The 23310-nt window shown below is 43.6% G+C and overlaps 1 protein-coding gene and 1 long non-coding RNA gene across 7 annotated transcripts in view; one reads left to right on the forward strand and one right to left on the reverse strand.

Moving 5' to 3' along the window:
- The first annotated feature begins 3469 nt into the window (after positions 1 to 3469).
- IWS1 (interacts with SUPT6H, CTD assembly factor 1) overlaps positions 3470 to 23310 on the forward strand; it is a 38392-nt gene continuing 18551 nt past the window's right edge. The window contains exons 1-4 of one of the 6 annotated variants that reach the window (XM_045575132.1): positions 3470 to 3935; positions 5685 to 5803; positions 20911 to 21979; positions 22754 to 22943. In XM_045575132.1, the coding sequence (XP_045431088.1) occupies positions 3485 to 3935; positions 5685 to 5803; positions 20911 to 21979; positions 22754 to 22943 (1829 nt within the window). In that variant the 5' untranslated portion in view covers positions 3470 to 3484. The other 5 variants (XM_045575134.1, XM_045575133.1, XM_045575135.1 and 2 more) reach the window with 5 other exon arrangements.
- On the reverse strand, positions 17043 to 17563 carry LOC118708839. Its single transcript, XR_004984740.2, has 2 exons — positions 17313 to 17563; positions 17043 to 17080 (listed from the first exon to the last, which is right to left on the reverse strand). It is a non-coding gene; the product is annotated as an uncharacterized LOC118708839 (long non-coding RNA).

Genomic DNA, 23310 nt, shown 5'->3' on the forward strand with positions numbered 1-23310 from the left:
TTCTGTCATTCTGCCATAATGGATGCTGGGCTTTTATATATAATATAGACTAGAGGCCTGGTGCATAAAATTTGTGCACGGGGGTGTGTGACCCTCAACCCTACCTACACCCTCCCAACTGCTTGCCTGCCTGCCTTCCTGATTGCCCCTTAACCACTTCTGCCTGCCTGCCTTCCTGATCATCTCCTGACCACTCCCCTGCCAGCCTGATTGATGCCTAACTGCTCCCCTGCCAGCCTGATTGCCCCTAACTGCCCTCCTCTGCAGGTCTGGTCACCCCTAACTGCTCTCCCTTGCATGCCTAGTCCTCCCCCCAGCCCCCCTCCCCCCCAAAAAAAACCAAAAAAAAAACTGCCCTCCTCTACAGGCCTGGTTTCCCCCAACTGCTCTCCCCTGCAGGCCTGGTTTCTCTTCAACTGCCCTCTTCTGCTGGCCTGGTCACCCCTAACTTCCCTTCCCTGCAGGCCTGATTGCCCCCAACTGCCCTCCCTTGTAGGCCTTGTCCCTCCCAACTGCCCTCCCCTGCTGGCCATCTTGTGTCCACATGGGAGCATCCATCTTTGACCACATGGGAGCAGCCATCCTCTGTGTTGGAGTGATGGCCAATTTGCATATTACTATTTTATTATATAGGATATAGGCCTGGTGCATGGGTGGGGGTTGGCTGGTTTGCCCTGAAGGGTGTTCTGGATCAGGGTGGGGGTTCTTTTGGGGTGTGGGGTGGCCTGAGGCCTGTGGTGGTTTTCAGGCCGGCCACGCCATTGGCAATCCAATCAGAGGCCCTGGTATCTGGAATTTATTTACCTTCTACAATTGAAACTTTGTAGCCTTGAGGAGAGGCCAGGGCAGGCAGGAAGCTTAGCTTCCGCCCTCACTGGGAAAACCCAAGCCTCCTGCTCGCGCATGGCTGCAGCCATCTTGGTTGGGTTAATTTGCATACTTGCTCCTGATTGGCTGGTGGGCATCGCTAGTGGGCATAGCAGAGTTATGGTCAATTTGCATGTTTCTCTTTTATTAGCGTAGATTAGTATTTCCAGAAAGAAACCACACCTCTTTCTTCCTTCCCTTCCTGTGCCCTTTTCTGAAGCCTAGACCTTTGTTCTGCCAGCATGCAAACTGGCTAACAACAGGTTCAAGGATGATTACAAGTGGGATGTGGCCTGACTCAGAGCATTCTGGGAATTTGCAGCAGAGCTGGCATCAAAGAATCCCCATCTCTCTACTCTGAAGTAGGAGGTGGACCTCCCAGGGTATCAAATGAGGCCTTTCAGAGGCTAGGCATGCTTAGAAATCCCGTCCAAAATGCAAGTCAACTTTGCCAACTAACAAAGGCCTTATTTCTGAAAGCCTGCACCTCTTGGGGAATCTTTGCTTATACCTCCACTGACCCTCCTCCAATCAAAAGGCAAGAAAATTCTCCTCTTTGTCTAAGACAAAAATAAACAAGGAGATGGATTCTATACAGGACATTGCACTAGGGAGAGTACTCCTGTGTGGACGAAAGGGGGCCATGTGCCAACCTGACAAGCTCAGGGGAGGCCTACCTGGCGGCTTTGCAAACTCAGAGACCTAAAGTAACCCCAAAGGATGGTCTGAAATGAAAACGTTTTAAACTAAAAAGCAGTTTATGGTGGGTAGTCATGTCCTAGGCCGGTATCTTCCCTGACAAGGTGGGTCTTTACCTTAGCTGAGCCTGTCTATTGTCCTTTTGATTCTACCATCCTATCTAATAAAGAGGGAATATGCTAATTGACCATCACACCCTCACAAAGATGGCGGCGTCCACAGCCAATAAGGAGGGAATATACTGACTGCCATGCCTTCACAGATGGTGGCACCCAGTATCCTCAGCCCCACCAGGGCAGCAGGTGCGTGGCACAGCTGGGCATGCCCCCAGGCAGGTCCAGCCACTCACATGCCTGGTCCGGAGCCCCCCAGTCCTCTCAGCCCCCCCTTCCCCGGCACCCTCAGGGCTGGCCCAAGGTGCAGGCAAGCCTCAGAGGGCAGCTACCCAGCTGCCCAGGGCCAGTGTGAGGCACAGGTAACCAGGGCCAGCCAAGGTTTGCACTGTTGGCAGCAGAGGTGTGATGGGGCATCGCCCGCCCCTGAGGGCTCCCAGACTGTGAGAGGGGGCAGGCCAGGCTGAGGGACCCCCTCCAGTGCATGAATTTTCATGCACCGGGCCTCTAGGAACACATAGTTGGAATATTGTGATTTTCCTTTTTCTGGACGCATCAGATCACAAACTCCCTCATCGCTAGTGGGTTAATTGCTGACTATTAATTATCCTGCACCCACCTGTGTAAAGGAAGTATGTGTATCTTTTTATTTTTTACCCAATCCCAGAGGTTTCCCTGCTTTGCCCCGTCCCCCTCCCCCAATCTATCACCAATGGATTTCATGTAATCCACTTACTCTTTGGATTATAATGTATAAATTGTTGAATCCTAAATCAGCGAGATAGATACAAGACGTCTTAATGAGACAATTAATTAGGAGCCATTTATTGCATGGCCCAGAGGGAGGTGTTTCTTCCATATCTCTGAGCGAAGACACAGAGGAAGTTTCCCGTATTTATACCTCTCGGCTCTGTGTCTGCAGGTTTTACAAAGAGCTCTGTGTGAGTTATTGTGACAGTTTGTAATCTTGGATACATAAAGAACAAACATTTGGCTTAAGAATATGGGAGTTATTATCAGTATTTGTCATTATGTTAGATGGCTATCTTGTAAGGTCACGTAGTTGTTTTTATCTTTTTCTATTATTTAAACTAAAAGTTATTTTATGAAATAAGAGACTGGCTAAAAATAACAGTTTACAGAACAAGGGACTATAACAATAGCAGAGAATTTCCAACAGGAGTTTTTATACAAGATGGAGGTTACTATGCTTCAAAACAAGGTGCAAAGCTGCCATTCTCGAAGCATTTTCTCAATCCGTTGTCACCTGTTTGGCCTAAATAAACACACAGAAATTCTTCACACGTTTGAATGTTTCCCAGTTATCACAGACATGAAGACCAGAGCATCCATCCAGGCAGGTGGCTTTCCTTAGGCTGCCACCGGAGGAAGGTGGGTGGTTTGCAGTTGGGATTGTTTTACAATCAGAACTTTCAGCCAGGTGAGCAGAAATGTCTATTTTCAGGGGAGTAAGAAGTTCTAATCTCAACTTCATTCATTACACAAGGCGGCAGGTGTGTGTGCGTGTGTGTGTGTGTGTGGGGGGGGGGGGGGGGGGAAAAAAGCAGCAGGTTCAGAAAAAGGAAGCCTTCGCAGGAGTAACGGGCCGTCTGCCATCCTGCGGGCGGCGAGTGCGCGGGCGGCTCAGCGGAGCGCGGGCGGGCCGGGCCGCCGTTCCCCGGAGCTCGGCAGGAAGGCTCGGGGGCCCCTTCAGCGGGGATCTTTCTGGAAGCAGAGGCCTGTACTTCCTGGGGTCCAGCGGCTTCGTCAGACGGGCTTGAAGCCGCTAACTAACAGGCAGAAAGATGCCTGGAAAGGAGACCTTGGGCGGTCAGGCAGCGCCGCCCGGACTACAAGCCCCAGAGAGCCCCGCGCCGCGGCCTCGGCGCCGGGAGGGGCGGATCCTGCACCGCGGGGCGTGGGAGCGGGAGGCCGGGAGGGCCCCGCCGGGGCCTTATCTTCCGGAGGGCAGCTCAGGAGTTCCTCACGCAGGCGCCAGCGCGGCCTTAACGGAGCCACCCCCACGGGCCACCGCGCAGGCCGCTCCGAGGGGCCGGGCCGCGCTCCCGCGACCCTTCCGACTGGGCGGGCGTCCCGCTCGCCGCGCCTTCCCATTGGCCGGCGGAGGGCCGGCGCCTGCGCGCAGCCTCCCGCTGAGGGTCGGAAGCGGACGCCATTGTGGCCCGAGGTGCTTCTGGGAAGTGGAGCGGCGGCGCGCACGCTGCTCCGCCGGCCGGCGGCTCTCTTGCCGGGCGCGTAGGCCGGTCCCGCTCCCGCACCTTCCAGCGCAGGCGGCGGAACCCCCGCGCCCGGGCCGCGCCGTCGGGGTGGGGTCACCCCGCCGGGAAGGAGGAGCGGGCGGCGGGGCGCGGACGCTCCCGCCGGGCCGCCTGCCATGGACCCGGCTTATTACCGCGGCGACCAGTCAGGTGGGGCCGGGCCGGCCGGGCCGGGCGGGCGGGCGCGGGGAGAAGGGGAGCGGTCTTCCGGGTCCGCGAAGGTTTGGGGAAGTGGGAGCCCCTTCCGTGTGCAGGGCGGGGCTCGCTGTGCGCGGGGCCGGGTCGCCGGGGCCGGTGCCCAGTTGCGGGCTGTGGGTGGGCCGGGCGCGGGCTCAGCCGGGCTTTCCCTCGCGGCCCTGGAGCCCGGGCCGGAGAGCGGGCGCTGTTTGCGCGCCTACGCCCTCCCCTCGGAGCGAGTGTCTGCACCTCCGCAGCCTGCCGCCGCCTTCCTCCGCCCGAGGCCTCCTCTCGCCTCTCCCGCTCACTCCGGGGGCAGGACCGGGGGGCACGGCCCGGGGGAGAAACGCGACGGTGGCCCCCGCCCCGTGGCTGTGCCCTGTCCAAGCGCTTCAGCAGTAGTCCGAGCCTTAACCTCCTTCCTGTCTGAGTTCAGAGAATAGTTAAGACTACAGACGCTTTTCTTAACATGCACTGCTGCTTTTCTGGAAACGTTTTCAAAATAGTGTTTCAGTTCATTTGAGGTTTTACATTGTTTCTTAGATAAGCAATTGTATGCAATACTTGTATAAAAATTAAGTGCTGAAAACTTGCAGAATAGCAGTTCCCTAACTTCACATTCTTTTTCGGTGTTGTCTCCCAGTCCCAACCCATGCGCTCTTGTTGCTTCATTTGTGGGCATTTGTATGGCCTGTTGTGGGAGGACAGAGTTGCATCTTACTGCCCTCTTCTCCCCCTGCCCTCACTGTTTAGCATAATTGTTAAATTTCCAAGTTACTGGTTTATTATGACTACATATTCTTTACTCTTTAGCCGAGTAGCTCCGTGTAAGAGTGATCCCACTCTTCTGCAACTTTTTTGTTGTCCTGTAGGTGGCTTTGTTTTTATTTAAAAGGATTTGTTTTTATTTTTACTAAACATCCAACCAAGCCTTCCCATATCCTGCAACAGCCCTGCATTCCTCTCAGTACACTTTTCATTTACGTCTAAAGCAGAGGTGGAAGGGAGCAGCAGCTCATTGGCACCCTGTGTGGCGGGGTAGCACACGTTTCTCTGGAAGGAGGTCACACTGTGGTGCTTCTGACCTGCATTCCGTGTGCTCCTCATTCACAAGCACGTGCTGTGCATCAGGTCCCGGCAGGGCAGCCTCGGCTCCAGGACTCCCCGGGAACATGGCCCTGCAGTTTGGGCGCTTACATTGAACAGATTCCATTAGGAGGGTAAGTGCTGTGGTCACACAGACTCAGTTGTCACCGAGTTGAAGCAGTCAGAGAGCACACTATTGTTTAGAGGTTGTTGGCTTGGTCCTTAGTTATGTTTCTCAAGCTTCACACTCCTTTCATGGTGTATTTTTTCTGCCACATGTGTCCCAGTCCCTGTTATGATTGTTGGTATTTCTATGGGTGTTACACTGTTGTCTTGTTTACAACATTAGTTATGCTTCATCAGAGGTAACCTTTACTCATGTTATTCTTGATTCATTGTGTTCCTGATACCTGGAGATGACCTCCATCTTACACCTGAAGTGGGTTTTTGTTTTATTTTTAAGCAGATGATGGTGGCGCTACCCCAGTGCAGGATGAACGGGACTCAGGGTCTGACGTTGAGGAGGATGTAAATGAGCAGCACTCTGGATCAGACACGGGAAGTGTAGACCGTCACTCAGAGGTATTGGCCAAACGGCGTCTTCGGGGAGCTTTCCCGCGCATTATGTGACATCTGTCTTCTGTAGGTGTGTAGACCCTGGCACAAGGCTTAACCCCTGGGGAACAGAATTGTAAGTGTATAGAGAACTGCTTTAACAGTCACAGGCAATTACTTTCTGATTGGGTTCCATTTCAGATGTTAGGCAATTCTTGGCAGTTTTTGATTGAGAAAATAGGCCAGGCTTTTGATATTTGACTATGCTTCCCCATCCCCAAAATGATGTCTTACTGGAGCAGTGACCATTTGCAAACTGAAGATATTCCTTTTGGAACCAAAAGTTACAAGGGCTATCACCTGGCAAAAATTATATCAGAATTTGGCTTTGCGCTGTTCCGATGTAGTAAATAACAAAGCACATATCATTTAAAAAGCTGTTGTAGCTTAGTAATACAGAATTGTACTGGATTTTGTGTATAGCATTTCAACATATTTTGCCCATTACATATTTTTTTCTATTGAGTTAGTGCTAATTTAATTTCAACAGTATTCTGTAGTATTAAGAGTAAAAGTTTTTTGTTAAATTCATTTCTAACTTTTATTATTATTTTCTTATTGATTGATTTAAACAGAGAGAGACATCTCATTGTTGTTACACTTGCTTATGCATTCATTGGTTGATTCTTGTAGGTGCCCTGACTGGGGATTGAACCCATAACCTTGGCATATGGGGATGATGTTCTAAGCAACTGAGCTACCCCGCCAGGGCCATAAATATTTTTTAAACTGTTTAATTTGCTTCCCTGGTTATATCATCTATATTGCACAATGTTAAAATAAAACTGGGATACTTTTCAATAAATCAACTATGAGTTTTTGGTAAATACAAACTGAAACAAACACATAGAAATGATAAATATGGCCAAATTTTCTTTTAAGAACTGATATGCCATATATTTTGCTTGGTTATGCATGTGCAGAAAATTGTCCAGTTTTTTTTAAAGTGGTAGGTATAATTGTTAGAGGTTGTTCTTTGACATATCAGTAGTATATCCATATTCTATCTAATGGAGAGGGAATATGCTAGTTGACCCTCACACCATCGCAAAGATGGTGGTGTCCACGGCCAATAAGGAGGGAATATGCTAATTGACTATCACACCCTCAAAAAGACAGTGATGCCCAGTCCCCTTAGCCCCCCAGTCACCCAGGGCCAGTCGGCAGAGGTGAGATGGGGTGTTGCCTTACCCTGATCGAGGACTCCCAGACTGAGAGGGGGCAGGCCAGGCTGAGGGACCCCCCTCCAGTGCATGAGTTTTCATGCACCAGGCCTCTAATATTCAATATTTATTCAGCACCTGTTGCTTGTGTCCGGCTCTTTTGACATATCAGTGACAAAATGAGGTCCCACTTTTTAAAATTATATAGTTTTTTGGAAGATGATAACACTATAGAGAAAGGTAGAACAGAGTGAAGGATGCCAGGAGCAAGGGCAGGTTTTGGTGTTAAATAGGGGGTTCAGAAGGCCTTTTTAAGAAAGTGACATTTGATTGTTTTTTAATACATTTTATTGATTTTTTACAGAGAGGAAGGGAGAGTTATTTTTTGTATATCCTAAACACTTAGACTAAATTCTAATTATTATGTTATTTGATAAATAGAAATTACTTGATAATGTGAATATTTTTAAAATATATTTTATTGGTTTTTTAACAGAGAGGAAAAGAGAGGGATAGAGAGTTAGAAACATCGATGAGAGAGAATCATCAATCAGCTGCCTCTTGTACACCCCACACTGGGGATGTGCCCGCAACCAAGGTATGTGCCCCTGACCGGAATTGAACCCGGGACCTTTCAATCCGCAGGCCGACGCTCTATCCCACATGTGTCAAACACAAGGCCCGAGGGCCAAATCCGTACCACCAGGCCTTGCAATGTGGCCCGCACCGCGCTGTCATCACTGCACTCTGCTGCGTTTCCATCACAATGACAGTTTATGACTGTTCAGTAAACCATTCGGCCCGCGATTTAGGCTGGATTTTAGATTTTGGCCCCTTCTCTGATTGAGTTCGACACCCCTACTCTATCCACTGAGCCAAACCGGTCTCGGCAATAATGTGAATATTGTTGTAGTTTATTTAGCATGTAATATAAGTTTCTTTGGCAAACAGTGGCCTCATGATTCAATTATAACCATCAAGGCTTACCTTTAAAACCTTAAGCTACCTGCTTGTAGTGAGATGGATTCTAAATAATAAATGTGCATGTTGTCAAAATTTGGACATTTTAAATGTTTAAAGAGAAAATTAAAATGACCATATTCCTATTATATTGTAGAAATGACTGTTAACTTTTTTATATTATTTCTCCTGCATCTTTATTCTCCCTCATGAATATAATACGTAGGTGTATTTGTTTTAATTTACTTAAGTTTTTATTTTGTATTTACATATTCTGTCTTCTTTTCTGATTATACATTAAGTATTTCCCCATGTCATTAAAGATTCTCACATAATTTTTAATAATATGGTTGTACCATTACTTATTCAATACCTTTCTAATTTTTAAAAAATTTAGTCATTATAAGTGGAGCTGCTATGAATATATATATTTTTAAATATATTTTATTGATTTTTTACAGAGAGAAAGGGAGATAGATAGAGAGCTAGAAACGTTGATGAGAGAGAAACATCGACCAGCTGCCTCCTGCACACCCCGCACCAGGGATGTGCCCGCAACCAACGTACATGCCCTTGACCGGAATTGAACCTGGGACCTTTCAGTCTGCAGACCGACGCTCTACCACTGAGCCAAACCGGCTTTGGCTGCTATGAATATTTTTGAACATAAATATTTGTCCTTAAAAAAAAATTTTTTTTTTGTTTTGTTATTTATTTCTGCCAGGAGAATTAACCAGAATAAAAAGACTAAGATATTTTAAAGCTTTTCATAGGTATTTCCTTCCAGAAGCATTCTCCTAATTTGTTATAATACTAGTTAGTAGTTTGAGAGCTAATTGTACTCTACAGTGTTGAGTTCAGGATTAGTGTTCTTTTGCCTGTTTAAAATGGCTTCTAAAGAGAAATTTTGGATTGTTTTTAGCAGCTAATGGGATGTTAAAAGAGTACAGTTATATTCAAGTGATCAGTGCAGATTACAGGGCCCAAACCTGAAAGAGATGTATCATTTCTATTGATGTCTCAGGTGTGACACAGATCTTGTGGCTTAAACAGCCAGTGTTTGCCTGTGGCTGGTGTGGCTCAGTTGGTCCCATGCACCAAAAGGTCGCAGGTATGATTTCCCGTCAGCACATGCCCACATTGCTGGTTTGGTTCCTGGTTAGGGTGTGAACAGGAGGCAGCCTAATGCTGTTTCTCTCTCTCATGGATGTTTCTCTCTCCCCTTTTCTTTCTCTCATCTGAGGGTATTTTTCCCAGTGATTTTTATGGAAGGGAGGTATGGGGAGGAGAGAGAGAGAGAGAGACATCAGTTGGTTGCCTCCACATGTGCTGGCACCCTGGGTTTGGGTCAAACTTCCAACCTAGGTATGTGCCCCCTGACTGAGAATCAAACCCACAACCTTTCAGTCTACGGGCCAGTGCTCTAACCACTGAGCAACAGCTAGGGCAGATCCTTTATTTTTTAATTGGGCTCTGTGTTGTTTTTTATTATTGAGTTGTAAGAGTTGTTTTGTTGTTGTTGTTTTAAGTTTGGATACAAGTTCCTTATTAGATGACTGATTGGCAAATATTTGCATAGCATGATTTGTCTTCTCACCGTGTCCTTTAAAGCACTAGTTTTAAATTTGAAGTCCACTTTATCACATTTTTCTTTTACTGCTTATGTTTTTACTGACATCTCTAACACTCCTTTTCCAAATCCAGGCATGAAGATTTACTCCTCTATTTTAAGAATTTTATAGATTTAGCTCTTACATTTAGATATTTGATCTATTTTGAAATTGATTTTTATATATACTTTGAGATAAGGACCCAATTTTATTCTTCTGTACATGGCTATCCAGTTTCCGATAGGAAGGTCTTGGCACCTAGTATTCACCTTTAGGCTGAAAGTTTGTATCCTTTACCAACTTTTCCCTGTTTCCCCCACCTCCACCCCCTGGCGACCACTTTCCTACTATCAGTGTCTCTGCTTTTGATTTCTTTTTCAGACCCCACATATAAGCATATCATATAGTATTTGTTTTTCTCTTTCTGGCTTATTTGACTTAGCATAATACCCTCATGGTCCATCCTTGTTGTTAAAATAGGTAAGGTTTTCTTTTTTGGCTGACTATTCCATTGTATATATGTATATACCACATTTATCCATTCATCGGTTGAATTGTACAAGTTGTTTCCATTTCTGGACTATAATGAATAATACTGTAGTAAACCTGGGAATACAGATAGCTCTTCAATATCCTGTTTTCATTTCCTTAGGGCAGTGTCAGCAAACTCATTAGTCCACAGAGCCAAATATCAACAGCACAATGATTGAAATTTCTTTTGAGAGTCAAATTTTTTAAACTTCTAATGCCACTTCTTCAGAATAGACTCGCCCAGTCCGTGGTATTTTGTGGAAGAACCACACTCAAGGGGCCAAAGAGCCGCATGTGGCTTGAGAGCCACAGTTTGCTGACCACTGCCTTAGGGTATATATTCAGGAGTTGGATCGCTGGATCTTTTTTTTTTTTTTTTTTTTTTTAAATAGATTTTTACTTATTTCAGAGAGAAAGAGAGAAATAGAAACATCAACGATGAAAGGTAATTATCGGCTGCCTCCTCCATGCATTGCGGGGAATCAAGTCTGTAAACCAGGCTTATGCCCTGACAGGGAATAGAACCATGACCTCTGTCTGGTTCATAGGTCAACACTTAATTTTTTGAGAAACTTATACATTATTTCCCATAGTGACTGTCCCAATTTGCATTCTTTTCCTCTTGTTTCGCATTTTTTAATGACATGCATTCTAACAGGTTTTAGGTGACCTCTCATGTGGTTTTGATTTGCATTTCCATAATGAGTGCTGGTGTTGAGCACATTTTCATGTGCTTGGTGGCCATCTGTCCGTCTTTGAGAAAATATCTATTTAGCTCCTCTGCCCTTTTTAAAATCAGATTGCTTATTTTTTTTCTGTTGAGTTGTGTGGTTTTCATATCTATCTTGGTTATGGACCCCTTATCAGATATATTATTTGCAAATATTTTCTTCCATTCATTATGTTGCCTTTTCATTTTGTTGATGATTTCCTTTGCTATGCAGAAACTTTGTAGTTTAATGTCTTCCCACTTGTTTATTGCTTGTATTGCCTTAGCTTTGGGTGTTAAATACCAAAAAATTGCCACTACTCAAGGAACTTACCTGCTGTCTTTTTCTAGGAGTTTTATAGTTTTAGGTCTTAAATTCAAGTTTTCAGTTCATTTTTAGTTGATCTTTGTGTATGTGGCTCTCCACTTTAACCAACACTATTTATTCAGAAGACTGTCGTTTCCCCATTGTATATTCTTGCCTCCTTTGTCATAAAATAATTGGCATATATGCATGGGTTTATTTTGGGGCTCTCTATTCTGTTCCATTGATCTTTGTGCCTGATTTTATGTCAATACATGCTGTTTTGATTATTATAACTTTGTAGTATAGTTTGAAATCAGGAAGTATGATCTCTTCATTTTTTATCTGAAGATTGTTTTGACTGTGTGTGTGTGTGTGTGTGTGTGTGTGTTTCCATGAAAATTTTAGGATTTTTTATTCCTGTGAACAAATGCCATTGGAATATAGGTTGCTTGGTAACAATGGACATTTTAACAATCTTAATTCTTCCATCCATGAGGATGAATATCTTTCCATTTATTTATGTGTTCAGTTTCTTTCAGTGTACAGTTCTTTCACTTTTGAGTAAATTTATTTCTAAGAATATTTTTTTGGTGCAGTTGTAAACGAGATTGTTTTCTTCATTTCTCTGATAATTGTTAGTAGATAGAAACAGTTGGGTTTTGTGTATTGATTTTGTATCCCTAAACAATACTGAATTGTTTATTAGTTCTAATAGTTGTTTTTGGTAGTCTTTAGGCTTTTCTGTATGTCCTATGTGGCAAATGGTGACAGTTTTACTTTTTCCTTTTAATTTTGGAAGGCTTTTGTTTTTCTTGCCTAATGGCTCTCTGTATAGGACTTTCAGTACTATATATTGAATAAAAGTGGGAAGAGTGAGCATCCTTGTTGTACCTGCCTAATCTTAGAATAAAAGCTTTCAGCCTGACTGGTTGAGCATCAACCTATGAACCAGGAGGCCATGCTTCTATTCCCGGTCAGAGCCCATGCCCAGGTTGCTGGTTTGATCCCTGATAGGGGGCATGAAGGAGGCAGCCCACCAATGACTCTCATCATTGGTGTTTCTCTCTCTCTCTCCCTTCTCTGAAATCAATTATGTTGAGGTACCATTCCCTCTACACCCAGTTTGTGGAACGTTTTATCATGCATAGGTGTTTGATTTTGTCAAGTGCCTTTTCTGCATCTGTTGAGATACTATTTTTTATCTTTCATTTTATTAGTGTAGTGTGCCGCATTGATTGAATCACCCTTGAGTCCCTGGGATAAATCCCATTATATCATGACATATGATTCTTTGTCAAATTAGGTTTGTTGAGGAGTTTTGCATCTATTTAATCAGGAATATTGGCCTGTAGTTTCCTTTTCTTGTTATGTCCTTGTATGGCTTTGGTATCTAGGTAATGCTGTCCTTATAAAATGAGTTTGGATGTTTAACTTTCTTGTTTTTTTGGAAGGATTGGTATCAACTCTTTAAATGTTTGGTAGAATTCACCAGCCATCTATTTATTCCTGGACTTTTCTTTTTGGAAGGTTTTTGATAACTGATTAAATTTCCTTACTAGTAATTAGTCTGTTCCACTTCCTATTTCTTCATGATTCAGTCTTAGTAGGTTGTATGTCTCTAAGAATGTACTCATTTCTTCTGTGTTGTCCAGTTTGTTGGGATAAATTGTTCTTACTCTCTTAAGGTTCTTTATTTGTGTGGTATCAATTATAATTGTTTATAATTCTGACTTTCTAGTGGTTTGTAAGCTTTACTGATTTTTTTCTATTGTCCTTTTTGTCTCTTTCATTTATTTCTGCTTTGATCTTTGTTATTTCAGTCTTCCTTTGTTGTTGTTTCTAGTTCATTGGAGAGTAAAGTTGGGTTGTTTGAGATCTTTTTTCTTGGTTTAGGCATTTATCGCTTTAACCTTTCCTGTTAAAACTGCTTTTGCTATGTCCATACATTTTGGTATATTGTTTTTTCATTTTCATATTCCTCAAGATATATTTTCATTTCTTTTTGACCCATTGGTAGTTTAGTAGCATGATCTATTTGTTGTTGAAAATGAGATATTGAAGTCCCCTACTATTGTTGCATTGCTGTCTTATTTCTCCTTTGAGGGATTTTAATATTTGCTTTATATATTTAGGTGCTCCAATGTTAGGTACATAAATATTTATAAGTGTTAATTAACACCTTGTTGGGCTATATATCATTTATCATTATATAATGAGCTTTGTTTCTTATTACAGTTCTTAACTTAAAGCCTGTTTGGCTGATATAGCCATCCCTGCTTTCTTTTGTTTTCTATTTGTATGGAACGCCTTTTTCTATCCCTTCACTTTCAGTGTGGTTTCCTTAAAGCTGAAGGGAGTCTCTTAAAGAGATGAGTCTTGTTACTTTATCCATTCAGCCACTGTATGTCTTTTGATTGGAGAATTTAGTTCATTTACACTTATAACTATTCATAGGTATAGATTTCTATTGCTATTTTGCTCATTGTTTTCTAACTATTTTATAATTCCTTTGTTCCTTCTCTTGTTCTCTTCCTATGTGGTTTGAAGATTTCCTATAGTGGTATGCTTTAATTCCTTTCATTTTGCTTTTTGTCTATATAGGTTTTTGCTTTGTGGATTTCCATGAGGTTTACATAACATATTTATAAGTCTATTTTAAGCTGATAACAACCTAATTTCTAACACAGCATACCTTTACATTTTTATTTATCTCCCATCTCCCCTTTTATGTTTTAGATGTCATACTTTTCATCTTTTCCCCTTGTGTGTCCATTAATAAATTATTGTAGTGGTTTTTTATGTTTTTGTGCATTTTAATTTTTTAATATGTTCACTATGCTTTTTTAGTTCTTTCTCTAATAGTTATAGGGTTTGCCACATATATCTTATCAGCTTTAGATTTCTAGTATTTTAGTTCCAGGGGTATATAGAAATACTATTGTAGCTTTATTCTCTTTTTGTAATATTATTGTTATACATATTATCTGTGTTAATGTTAAAAACCCAACAATACCTTATTATAATTATTACTTTATCATCTGAAATAATTCCCTTAGCTTAAAAAAAGCTCTGCTACCATCTACTTCCTTTGTAGTGTTATTGGCAAATATATTATACATATATTACATGTTTGTATATTGCAGGCCCAACTCTCACTATATACGTATTACTTGGTGCAGCTACTATTTAAATCCATTAAAATAAGAAAGGAGAAAAAGTGTGTTTATACTGTCCTTTATAATTACACTAGAGGCCCGATGCACAAAAATTCATGCAAGACAGGGCCTTCCTTCCCCCAGCTGCCAGCACTGGCTTCCCTTCACCCCAGCTTCGTCAGGAAGGACATCCGGAAGGATGCCTGGTCTAATTACCATATTACCCTTTTATTATTATAGTTCATGACAGTTGCTCATTGTTTTTTCATGTGAGGTCATGTTTACCATCTGAGGTCACTTGCTTTCGGCTTGTAAAACTTTATTTCTTTTATGGTGGGTCTGCTAGACAAATTCTCTCATTTTATGATTATCTGAGAAAGTTTTCATTTCTTTTATGTGTTTTTAATTTATGAGCTTTAGATTTATAATTATTATTTTTGAAAGGTGGTTTTGTTGGATATAGGATTCTTGGTTGACAGGTTGTTTTTTTCTTTGAGTACTTTGAATTTTTTATACCACTGCTCTGGCCTCCATTTTCCTGCAGCATAACTTTATCAACAAGTTAATTCAGTCAAATTCCGGCTCCTTTGACAGAATAGTTTCTGAGGTCTGTATTTGATACTTGTTCTGACACCAGAATGGTTTTTTCCCAGGGTCTTATTTTTGCTTCCCTCCTGCAAGTAAGTCTATACACGAATCCTTGGGGAAACACTTTCCACAAAGGCAGCAGTGAGTTATCTTGGTTCTCCTTCCAAGTACCTTCCACCACATCTTCCAGATTCTTGAAAATGCCTTGGCCTGACATTCCCTGGGCGTGGTGACAGGAAGTCTGTTTGTTTGGGGAGGGGTTGGAGCTCTCTGTTTTACTGCCTGCTTTTCCTTACAGGCAACATCTTTGAGTCAGGGCTCTTGAACTGGTGTTGGGGACAACGGAAAACTGAGTGAAACCCAGATCTACACTGAGCTCTCAGCTGGAGGTAGCGATTAGGTAGTGCTCTTGGCTTACCTCTTCTGGCATGGAGCCACTGTCTCATAGGCTGACGTAAGGGCATTCAGGTGTTCTCAGTTTACTGCACAAGGGAGAGCCTCTTCCCACTATTGAGGGCTGCATAGAAGATGGGAGCCCACCTCGGTTGCTTCTCATGGAACTTCATTTCCTAATAGGTTGTTTGCAGCAGGATAAGAAGTGCTGATGTCCTGCACCTGGGAAGGAAGTCCTCCACCTGAGAGCTGGAGGAGGGGGCACCCTGTGTCTTGGCTGCAGCCCTCTGGAATGGAGGCTCCTCCGCTGACCTGTGAAGTTGTAAGGGAGGCGTGGTCTTGGTTCAAATACCAGACTCTTGATTCTCTTAGCCAGCGTTTGAGGAACTTGGAGAGATGTTTCTTCGTTTGTTCTTTGCTTACAGGACCATTTCCCAAGGCTTTCAATGGTGGTTGTTAAATATTTTCAACCAATTTCACTGGGGAGCAGGCCATTGGAACTTTTCGGCTGTCAATCTGTTGTTGGTGAAAAATGAGTTCGTTGGCAGTGCCAGGAGCACAGAAGGCCAGAGGCACACACATGGAGGAGTTAGAATGTGATGGCAGGATGTCATTGTGAGCTCAGGGGCATGGCTGGTTGTACACCCTCGGGCATCGAGCGGCTGGGCAGGCTACAGCCCCGCCCTGACAGTCCGCCGTCTGTCTTCCTGGTCAGGGGAAGGACAGCACCGTTCCTGACTCCCAGGCCTGCCCTGGGTTCCTTCCCAGCAAATGCTGTAGGGTTTCAGGTCCTCTCTCCAGTCTGACTCCTTCCCCTGTCCCCAGGCTGGGGCCTGCCCTCTGGCTCCTCACCCTGACTCCCACGCGGGGCCCAGAGCCTGGGTTACAGCCTCCAGTTCCCCTGAGCACCCGCCAGCAGAGGCGCTTCCTCCAGGCGCTCCGGTACGGACCGGGCCTTCCTGGGAGATGACCGATCCCTTCTGAGGACTCAGGATCCTCTCTGGCCGTTGCCTGTAGTGTGTGAACAGGGCTGCTCACCAGTCAGCTCGCTGGACTGCTGCAGCTTCCCAGTTTATTAGATTATTTCGTCCCCTTTGCTCCGTGGTGTGAGTAACCAGCTATCTTCCTTCCATTAGTAACTACCTGTGTATGCTGACATCTCCCCATCCAGAAAATGTGAGCCTTTATAATCTTTCTTTTCTAATTAAATCTTTATTGTTGAAAGTATGACATATGTCCTCTTTCTCCCCACATTGACCTTTCTAACCCATCCCTGCCCCCCACCCCAGGCCTTCACCACTGTTGTCTGTGTCCATGGGTTACACACATACGCATACAAGTTATTTGGTTGATCACTTCCCACAAACCCACCCTCCCCCGCCTTCCCTCTGAGATTCTGCAGTCTGTCCTATGCTTCTATGCCTCTGGATCTGTTTTGTTCATCAGTTTATTTTGTTCATTAGATTCCACATATGAGAGAAATCATGTGATACTTGTCTTTCTTTGGCTGACTGACTTCACTTAGCATGATACTCTCCAGGTCCCTCTGTGCTGTCTCAAAGAGTAAGAGATCCTTCTTTCTTACTGCTGCATAGAATTCCGTGGTGTGAATGTACTACAGCTTTTTATCCACTCATCTACTGATGAGCACTTGGGCTGTTTTCTAGCTCTTAGCTATTGTAAATTAAGCATTGGAGTACATACATTCTTTCTGATTGGTGTTTTGGGTTCTTAAGGTTTCTAGAAGTGGGATCACTGGATCAAATGGTAGTTCCATATTTCGTTATTTAAGGAACTGAGTTGTTGAGTTCTTCACAAGGATTTCTACCTGACTTTCTTTTCTTTTCTTTTTTTATATATTTTATTGATTTTTTACAGAGAGGAAGAGAGAGGGATAGAGAGCTAGAAACATCGATGAGAGAGAATCACTGATCAGCTGCCTCCTGCACATCCCCCACTGGGGAGCAGGAGGCACATGCCCTTGACCGGAATCGAACCTGGCACCCTTCAGTCCACAGGCCGACGCTCTGTCCATTGAGCCAAACCGGTTTCGGCTCTACCTGACTTTCATGAACTACTTTGAAATTTACAAATTGATACTCGCTTTAAGACAGTTTATTATTTACTTTGTAAATTTAAAATGTCGCGTGTGTGTGTGTGTGTGTGTGTGTGTGTGTGTGTGAGTGTGAGTTGTAGCCCTGGTCCTTAAGGAGGGTGACCACTACAGTATGTATTCTGTGATAAATGACCGGATTGTTCATATGGATAGCCAGCAGCTATTTGTAACAACAGTGTGAATGGTTTTAAGAGGGGAGGTGTAAAGTGTTATAGTCATTTCAGAGTGCTCAGTTTCTCTGACAAGTGACAATTAGAGGGATTTTCTTAATGATTCCTACTATTGAGTTATTGTATTCATATCTAACTTAAAAAAAAGTACTTTGGATATTTTTTATTGATTTCAGAGAGGAAGAGAGAGAGAGAAACATTAATGATGAGAGAGGATCATTAATTGGCTGCCTCCTACACATCCCCTACTGGGGATTGAGCCTACAACCCAGGAATGTGCCCTGACCAGGAATCAGACCGTGACCTCCTGGTTCATATGTCAATGCTCAAAACCACTGAGCCACGCCAGCTGGGCTGGAGTTTTTTAGGTTTGCAATTTAAACTACTTTCAATCTGAAACCAGTCTAAAATGTTTGAATATTGTTTTCTGTTGTTTTTAATCCTCACCTAAGGGGCGTGGGGGGTGGGGGAGGAGAAAGAGAGAAGGGGGGGGGGGGGAGAGGGGAGAGAGAGAGAGAGAGATTGTTTTCCACACACACCCTGGGATTAGACCCGCACCCAGGTACGTGCCCTGACCAGAAATCAAACCAGAACCTTCCAGTGCACAGGGCGATATTCAGCCAGCTGAGCCACCCGGCCAGGGAATATTGTTTTGATAACTTGTAATCTTGTATGATTTCTTACATAATCTTACCCCAAACCTCATGATGTCATTGTCTAAGTTCATTCTCAAACTCGTCTATCAAATAGCACTTTCTTACTACAGTATTTTTTTTTTTTTTTTTTTTTTTTTTTTACTGAGAGGAAGGGAGAGAGATAGAGAGCTAGAAACGTTGATGAGAGAGAAACATCGACCAGCTGCCTCTTGCACACCCCCTACTGGGGATGTGCCCACAACCAAGGTACATGCCCTTGACCGGAATCGAACCCGGGACCTTTTAGTCCGCAGGCTGACGCTCTACCACTGAGCCAAACGGGTTTCGGCATTACTACAGTAATTTCTTAACCCATTTTCTCCACCATGCCACAAGTAATGGATAGATTGCTTTAATGAAACTCCTTAAAACTGATGGGAATTCATAAGTTTTGTAATCAGCATCATACGCAATGTCCTTGCAATGGTTGCTTGTTTTGGAATGCACCCGTCATGTGTGAGGAAATCTGGGGTAGAATATAGCAGGTAAGTTTGGGGATGATTGCCTAGTTTGTGGTTTCTCTCTATTTGGGGAGTGTCTCTCATTGCTGTGCCCATGCTCTGGCTGTAACCCATTGAATCACCGAGTCTCACAGCATCTAGTATTGCTGTAGCCAACTAGATGATCTCTCCAGACGCTGAGATTTAGCAGGGTTAGCTAGCTCATTTATATGTGAAAGATCCCGGAGTTCCCTTTTCCAAGCTCCCTAAGCTTCCTGCCCTTCCTAGTCTTAGTCATCTATCCCACTTTGATTCTGAAAAGATTGTTCTTTTTGCTGGAGATGGTTCTGTTGTTTGCGACTAAAATAGAGTCACAACATAAACATGGTGTTAGATATGTCAGGGGCATGTCATGGAAAGCGCTCCAGGAGCTGGTTATAATTTTACATTGCCTCTTGCTTCAGTCGCCTCTGCTGGTATCTTTCCACATCAGTAATCTCGTTAACTTCTTACTCAGTCATCTCAAGCTACTGCAAAACCTGTTGTGAAACACCTTTTAGAGGTCACTCTCAGCTCATTTCCTATTGGCTTTCAAAATAATTGTGCACACCTCCATAATAGTGGTATGATCGATTTGGCTGGCTCCTCATTAGACAGCAGTCTGAGTGGCTGTTAAAGTATAGGTATTGTGCCATTTACCTTGTCGCTGGATTCTCTTGTCACTTTATTTTATAGCATGATTGTGGGCATATACATTTTAAAGACTCTTTGTTCCTTGGAAATTGACCTGTGGTGAGTTCATGTAATTCAGTCATATATTCTAAAGAGAAATATTTAGTAAATAGACTTAGTAAATTTTTAACCCAGAAATCCTTTCACTTTTAAAACCAGATGTTATCACTGTTATTGAAAGATGCTAGAAGGGGAAAATATTCCCCAGATCCAAAAACACTTCGTTATTAGTGTCTTCATATGTTTAATTTTGTGTATTTTTCTATGCATTTTAGAACATAGCTATAAAATACATATACTAAATTCATATATGTTTTCAAGTTACTTCCATATAACATTGTGTCAGTATAATTAGATTAGTCATGTTTTCCCTAAAACTTAAACTTTTCTACCTGGGTTACTAGATATATGATTAAGACTACTCCAATCCTGCTTTCTTATCATATTAAGTACTGTTGTGAAGAGTAAATGAACTAATAGGAGAGACTAACATGGTATCTAGCTTAAGTATTGTACTTAGTAAATGTTCCTTATATCTCTCCTTGGTTGTTTATGTTAACTTGGGGGAACATGCCCTTTTTTTGACCCTTTAAAGTTTTATACTTATTTTTCTTTTCTTTTTTTTCTTTTTAAAAAAAATATATTTTATTGATTTTTTACGGAGAGGAAGGGAGAGAGATAGAGAGCTAGAAACGTCGATGAGAGAGTAACATCGACCAGCTGCCTCCTGCACACCCACCACCGGGGATGTGCCCGCAACCAAGACACATGCCCTTGACCGGAATCGAACCCGGGAACCTTCAGTCCGCAGACCGATGCTTTACCACTGAGCCAAACCGGTTTCGGTATACTTATTTTTCTTAAAATAATTTTAACCTTGCCCTAACCGGATTGGCTCAGTGGATACAGCGTCAGCCTGCGGACTCAAGGATCCCAGGTTCGATTCCGGTCAAGGGCATGTACCTTGGTTGCGGGCACATCCCCGGTAGTGGGTGTGCAGGAGGCAGCTGATGGATGTTTCTCTCTCATTGATGTTTCTAACTCTATATCCCTCTCCCTTCCTCTCTGTAAAAAATCAATAAAATATATATATTTTTAAATGATAATTTTAACCTTGTAAAACCCCCTTTTAAAAGAAGTTGGGTGCATGTTTGCTTTTATTTCTTTGAAAACTATGTTTAAGGAGCTAGAAATACGTGAGAAAGTTAGACTTTCTTTCTTAGCTCTTTAAATTATAAGTCTATGGAGTAATCAGGGGATATGCTTTTATAAATGTGTTGGAGAAAGCTGGTTATCTCTTTCCCATTTTGAGTCCAAGCCATATTAGCCATTCTACAGATAGATGGCATCCTTTAAGGTAGGATGTTATTGTGTAGGTATAACTCGAGAATTCTACATTTAAGTGTGCATATTCCTGCAATTTTAAAAATTATTGAAAATTTTTAACATTCCACTACCAAACATTTTTTGCACTTTCCTCATTTTTTTCTCCCTTTACTTTTCAGAATGAACCTAGTGATAGAGAAGATGGCCTCAACAAAAGACATCATGGGACAGACTCTGAGAATGAAGACCCTTCAAACCTCAATGCTAGTGATTCGGAAAGCGAGGAGCTTCAGAGGCAGAAGGACAGCGACTCGGAATCTGAGGGGCATGCAGAGCCTCCTGCAAGCGATTCTGAAAATGAGTGTGTCACTCACCATGGGAGCGACTCTGAGAGTGAGGAGACCAAGAAAGCACCTGCTAGTGACTCTGAAAACGAGGAGCTTCTTAATGGGCATGCAAGTGACTCAGAAAACGAAGATGGTAGGAAGCCTCCTGCCAGCGATTCGGAGGTTGAGGAGCTCCCCAAGAGTCCGGCCAGTGACTCTGAGACAGAGGAGACACTAAAGCCTGCCATCAGCGACTCTGAGAGCGAGGAGCCGCCCACGCACCCAGCCAGTGACTCTGAAAGCGAGGAGCTTCCCAAGCCTCAAGTCAGTGATTCGGAAAGCGAGGAGCTTCCCAAGCCTCAGATCAGTGACTCAGAGAGCGAGGAACCTCAGAGGACTCAGGCCAGTGACTCTGAAAATGAGGAGCTCCCCAAGCCCCGTGTCAGTGACTCAGAAAGTGAGGGTCCCCCAAGGCATCAAGCCAGTGACTCTGAAAATGAGGGGCATCCCAAACGCCAAATTAGTGACTCTGAGAGTGAGGACCCGCCACGGACCCAGGCCAGTGACTCTGAAAACGAACAGCTTCCCAAACCCCGCGTCAGTGACTCTGAGAGCGAGGAGCCGCCGAAGGGGCCTGCCAGTGATTCCGACGTGGAGGAGGCCTCCCAGCACAAGCAGAAGCCAGAGTCAGATGAGGACAGCGATGGGGAGCATAAGGGGGAGGATACAGAAGTGCAGAATAGCGCCTTCCATTTAGATGGCCACGGAGACAGGAAAAGGCTTCACAGTTCTGGCAGCGAGGATGAAGGGCCCAAAAGGCCAAAAATTGACAGTGATGAAGATGAGGAAAAAGGGGGGGAAGAGGAGAAAGCAGCAAAGCGAAAAGCTGCTGTACTCTCTGACAGTGAAGAAGAGAAAGCATGTAAGGAATTATTTGGGGCTGTTTAGCCATGGTTTTACTTACCATCTAAGCTGGTAACTAAAGCATTCTGTCTTTTTCTGGAATGTTAGATCTGTACTTTCTTCCGAGGTCTAATAGCATTTCTTGAGTTCTGACTGCCTCAAAATAATACGCTAGACTGCTTTCATTTCAATGGGAATATGGAAGATGTAGTGTTTTTTACGGAAGGTAAAATTTCCAAGAACTATGTTTATGTGGAAAGCCAAGTGTTGACCAGAGTTAGCTGTGAGACCAGCCAGCTAGTGCCCTGGAAGCCACCCAGACAGGGACAGGCTCTCGCATGTGCGTGCCTCTACTTAGAGATGCCATGCCTACAGAGTGCTGTAGTCTTTGCTACTTGACTACCTTTTTATGAAACTTACCTTTTTGGAGAACATATTCCCTTCTAAACTGGCAGTTGTTCCAGGAGGAGGAAAGAGTGCCGCACGTGCTAGTTTCTAAGGGAGAGGAGAAAGTCCAGGACTGATCAGGGCGATGGGCTCCACAAAAGGATGTCCAGCCTTTTACTCTGCTAACACTAAGCCGCGTAGAAGGCGTTCTGGTTCTGCACATCAGCCTTGTCTTACTTTCTCTCCCCTAAAAGTAAAGGAAGCTATTTCATTTTTCATCTTTTGGCCACTTTCTCCTGAACAATAACAAATTGTAGGGTGACTGAAACTTTTAGGTTAAGTACTTGTTCTTAGTCATAGAGTGACTGTGACAGAATAAGATCAGGGATGATTTCTTTTCCTACAGCAGCAAAGAAGAGCCGTGTTGTCTCTGATGCAGAGGACTCTGACAGTGATGTCATATCAGACAAATCGGGCAAAAGAGAGAAGACGACAGCATCTGACAGTGAAGAAGAAGCTGGGAAAGAAGTATCTGATAAGAAAAGTGAAGAGAAGGATCTGTTTGGGAGTGATAGTGAGTCGGGGAATGAAGAAGAGTAAGTGATATGATAACATGAGTTTTCGAGGACTCATATAAGGTGATAGAACACAGTTTGTCTTCTAACTTTTTACACTTGTATTAAAATTTTGTGTTGAGTTATAGTATAATATATCTTGTCTAATTGCATGACATTGGGAGTGTAGGCTTCTAATTCCTGAAGTGTTGATACATACTACAACATAGGTGGATCTCGAAAATATGGTCTTACATGAAAGTAGTAAAGAGGACATGTCCCAGTTCACTGCTATGAAGTTCACGAATGGGTAAAACTAACCTGGTGATAGAAGTCCGAATAGTGATGGGCTCCAGGATGTTGACGTGGGGAACTGGATAGAAAGGACCCCCCGGCGACCTTTCTGAGA

The sequence above is a fragment of the Pipistrellus kuhlii genome, unplaced genomic scaffold (genome assembly GCF_014108245.1).
Source record: "Pipistrellus kuhlii isolate mPipKuh1 unplaced genomic scaffold, mPipKuh1.p scaffold_m20_p_66, whole genome shotgun sequence".
NCBI classification, from domain to species: domain Eukaryota; kingdom Metazoa; phylum Chordata; class Mammalia; order Chiroptera; family Vespertilionidae; genus Pipistrellus; species Pipistrellus kuhlii.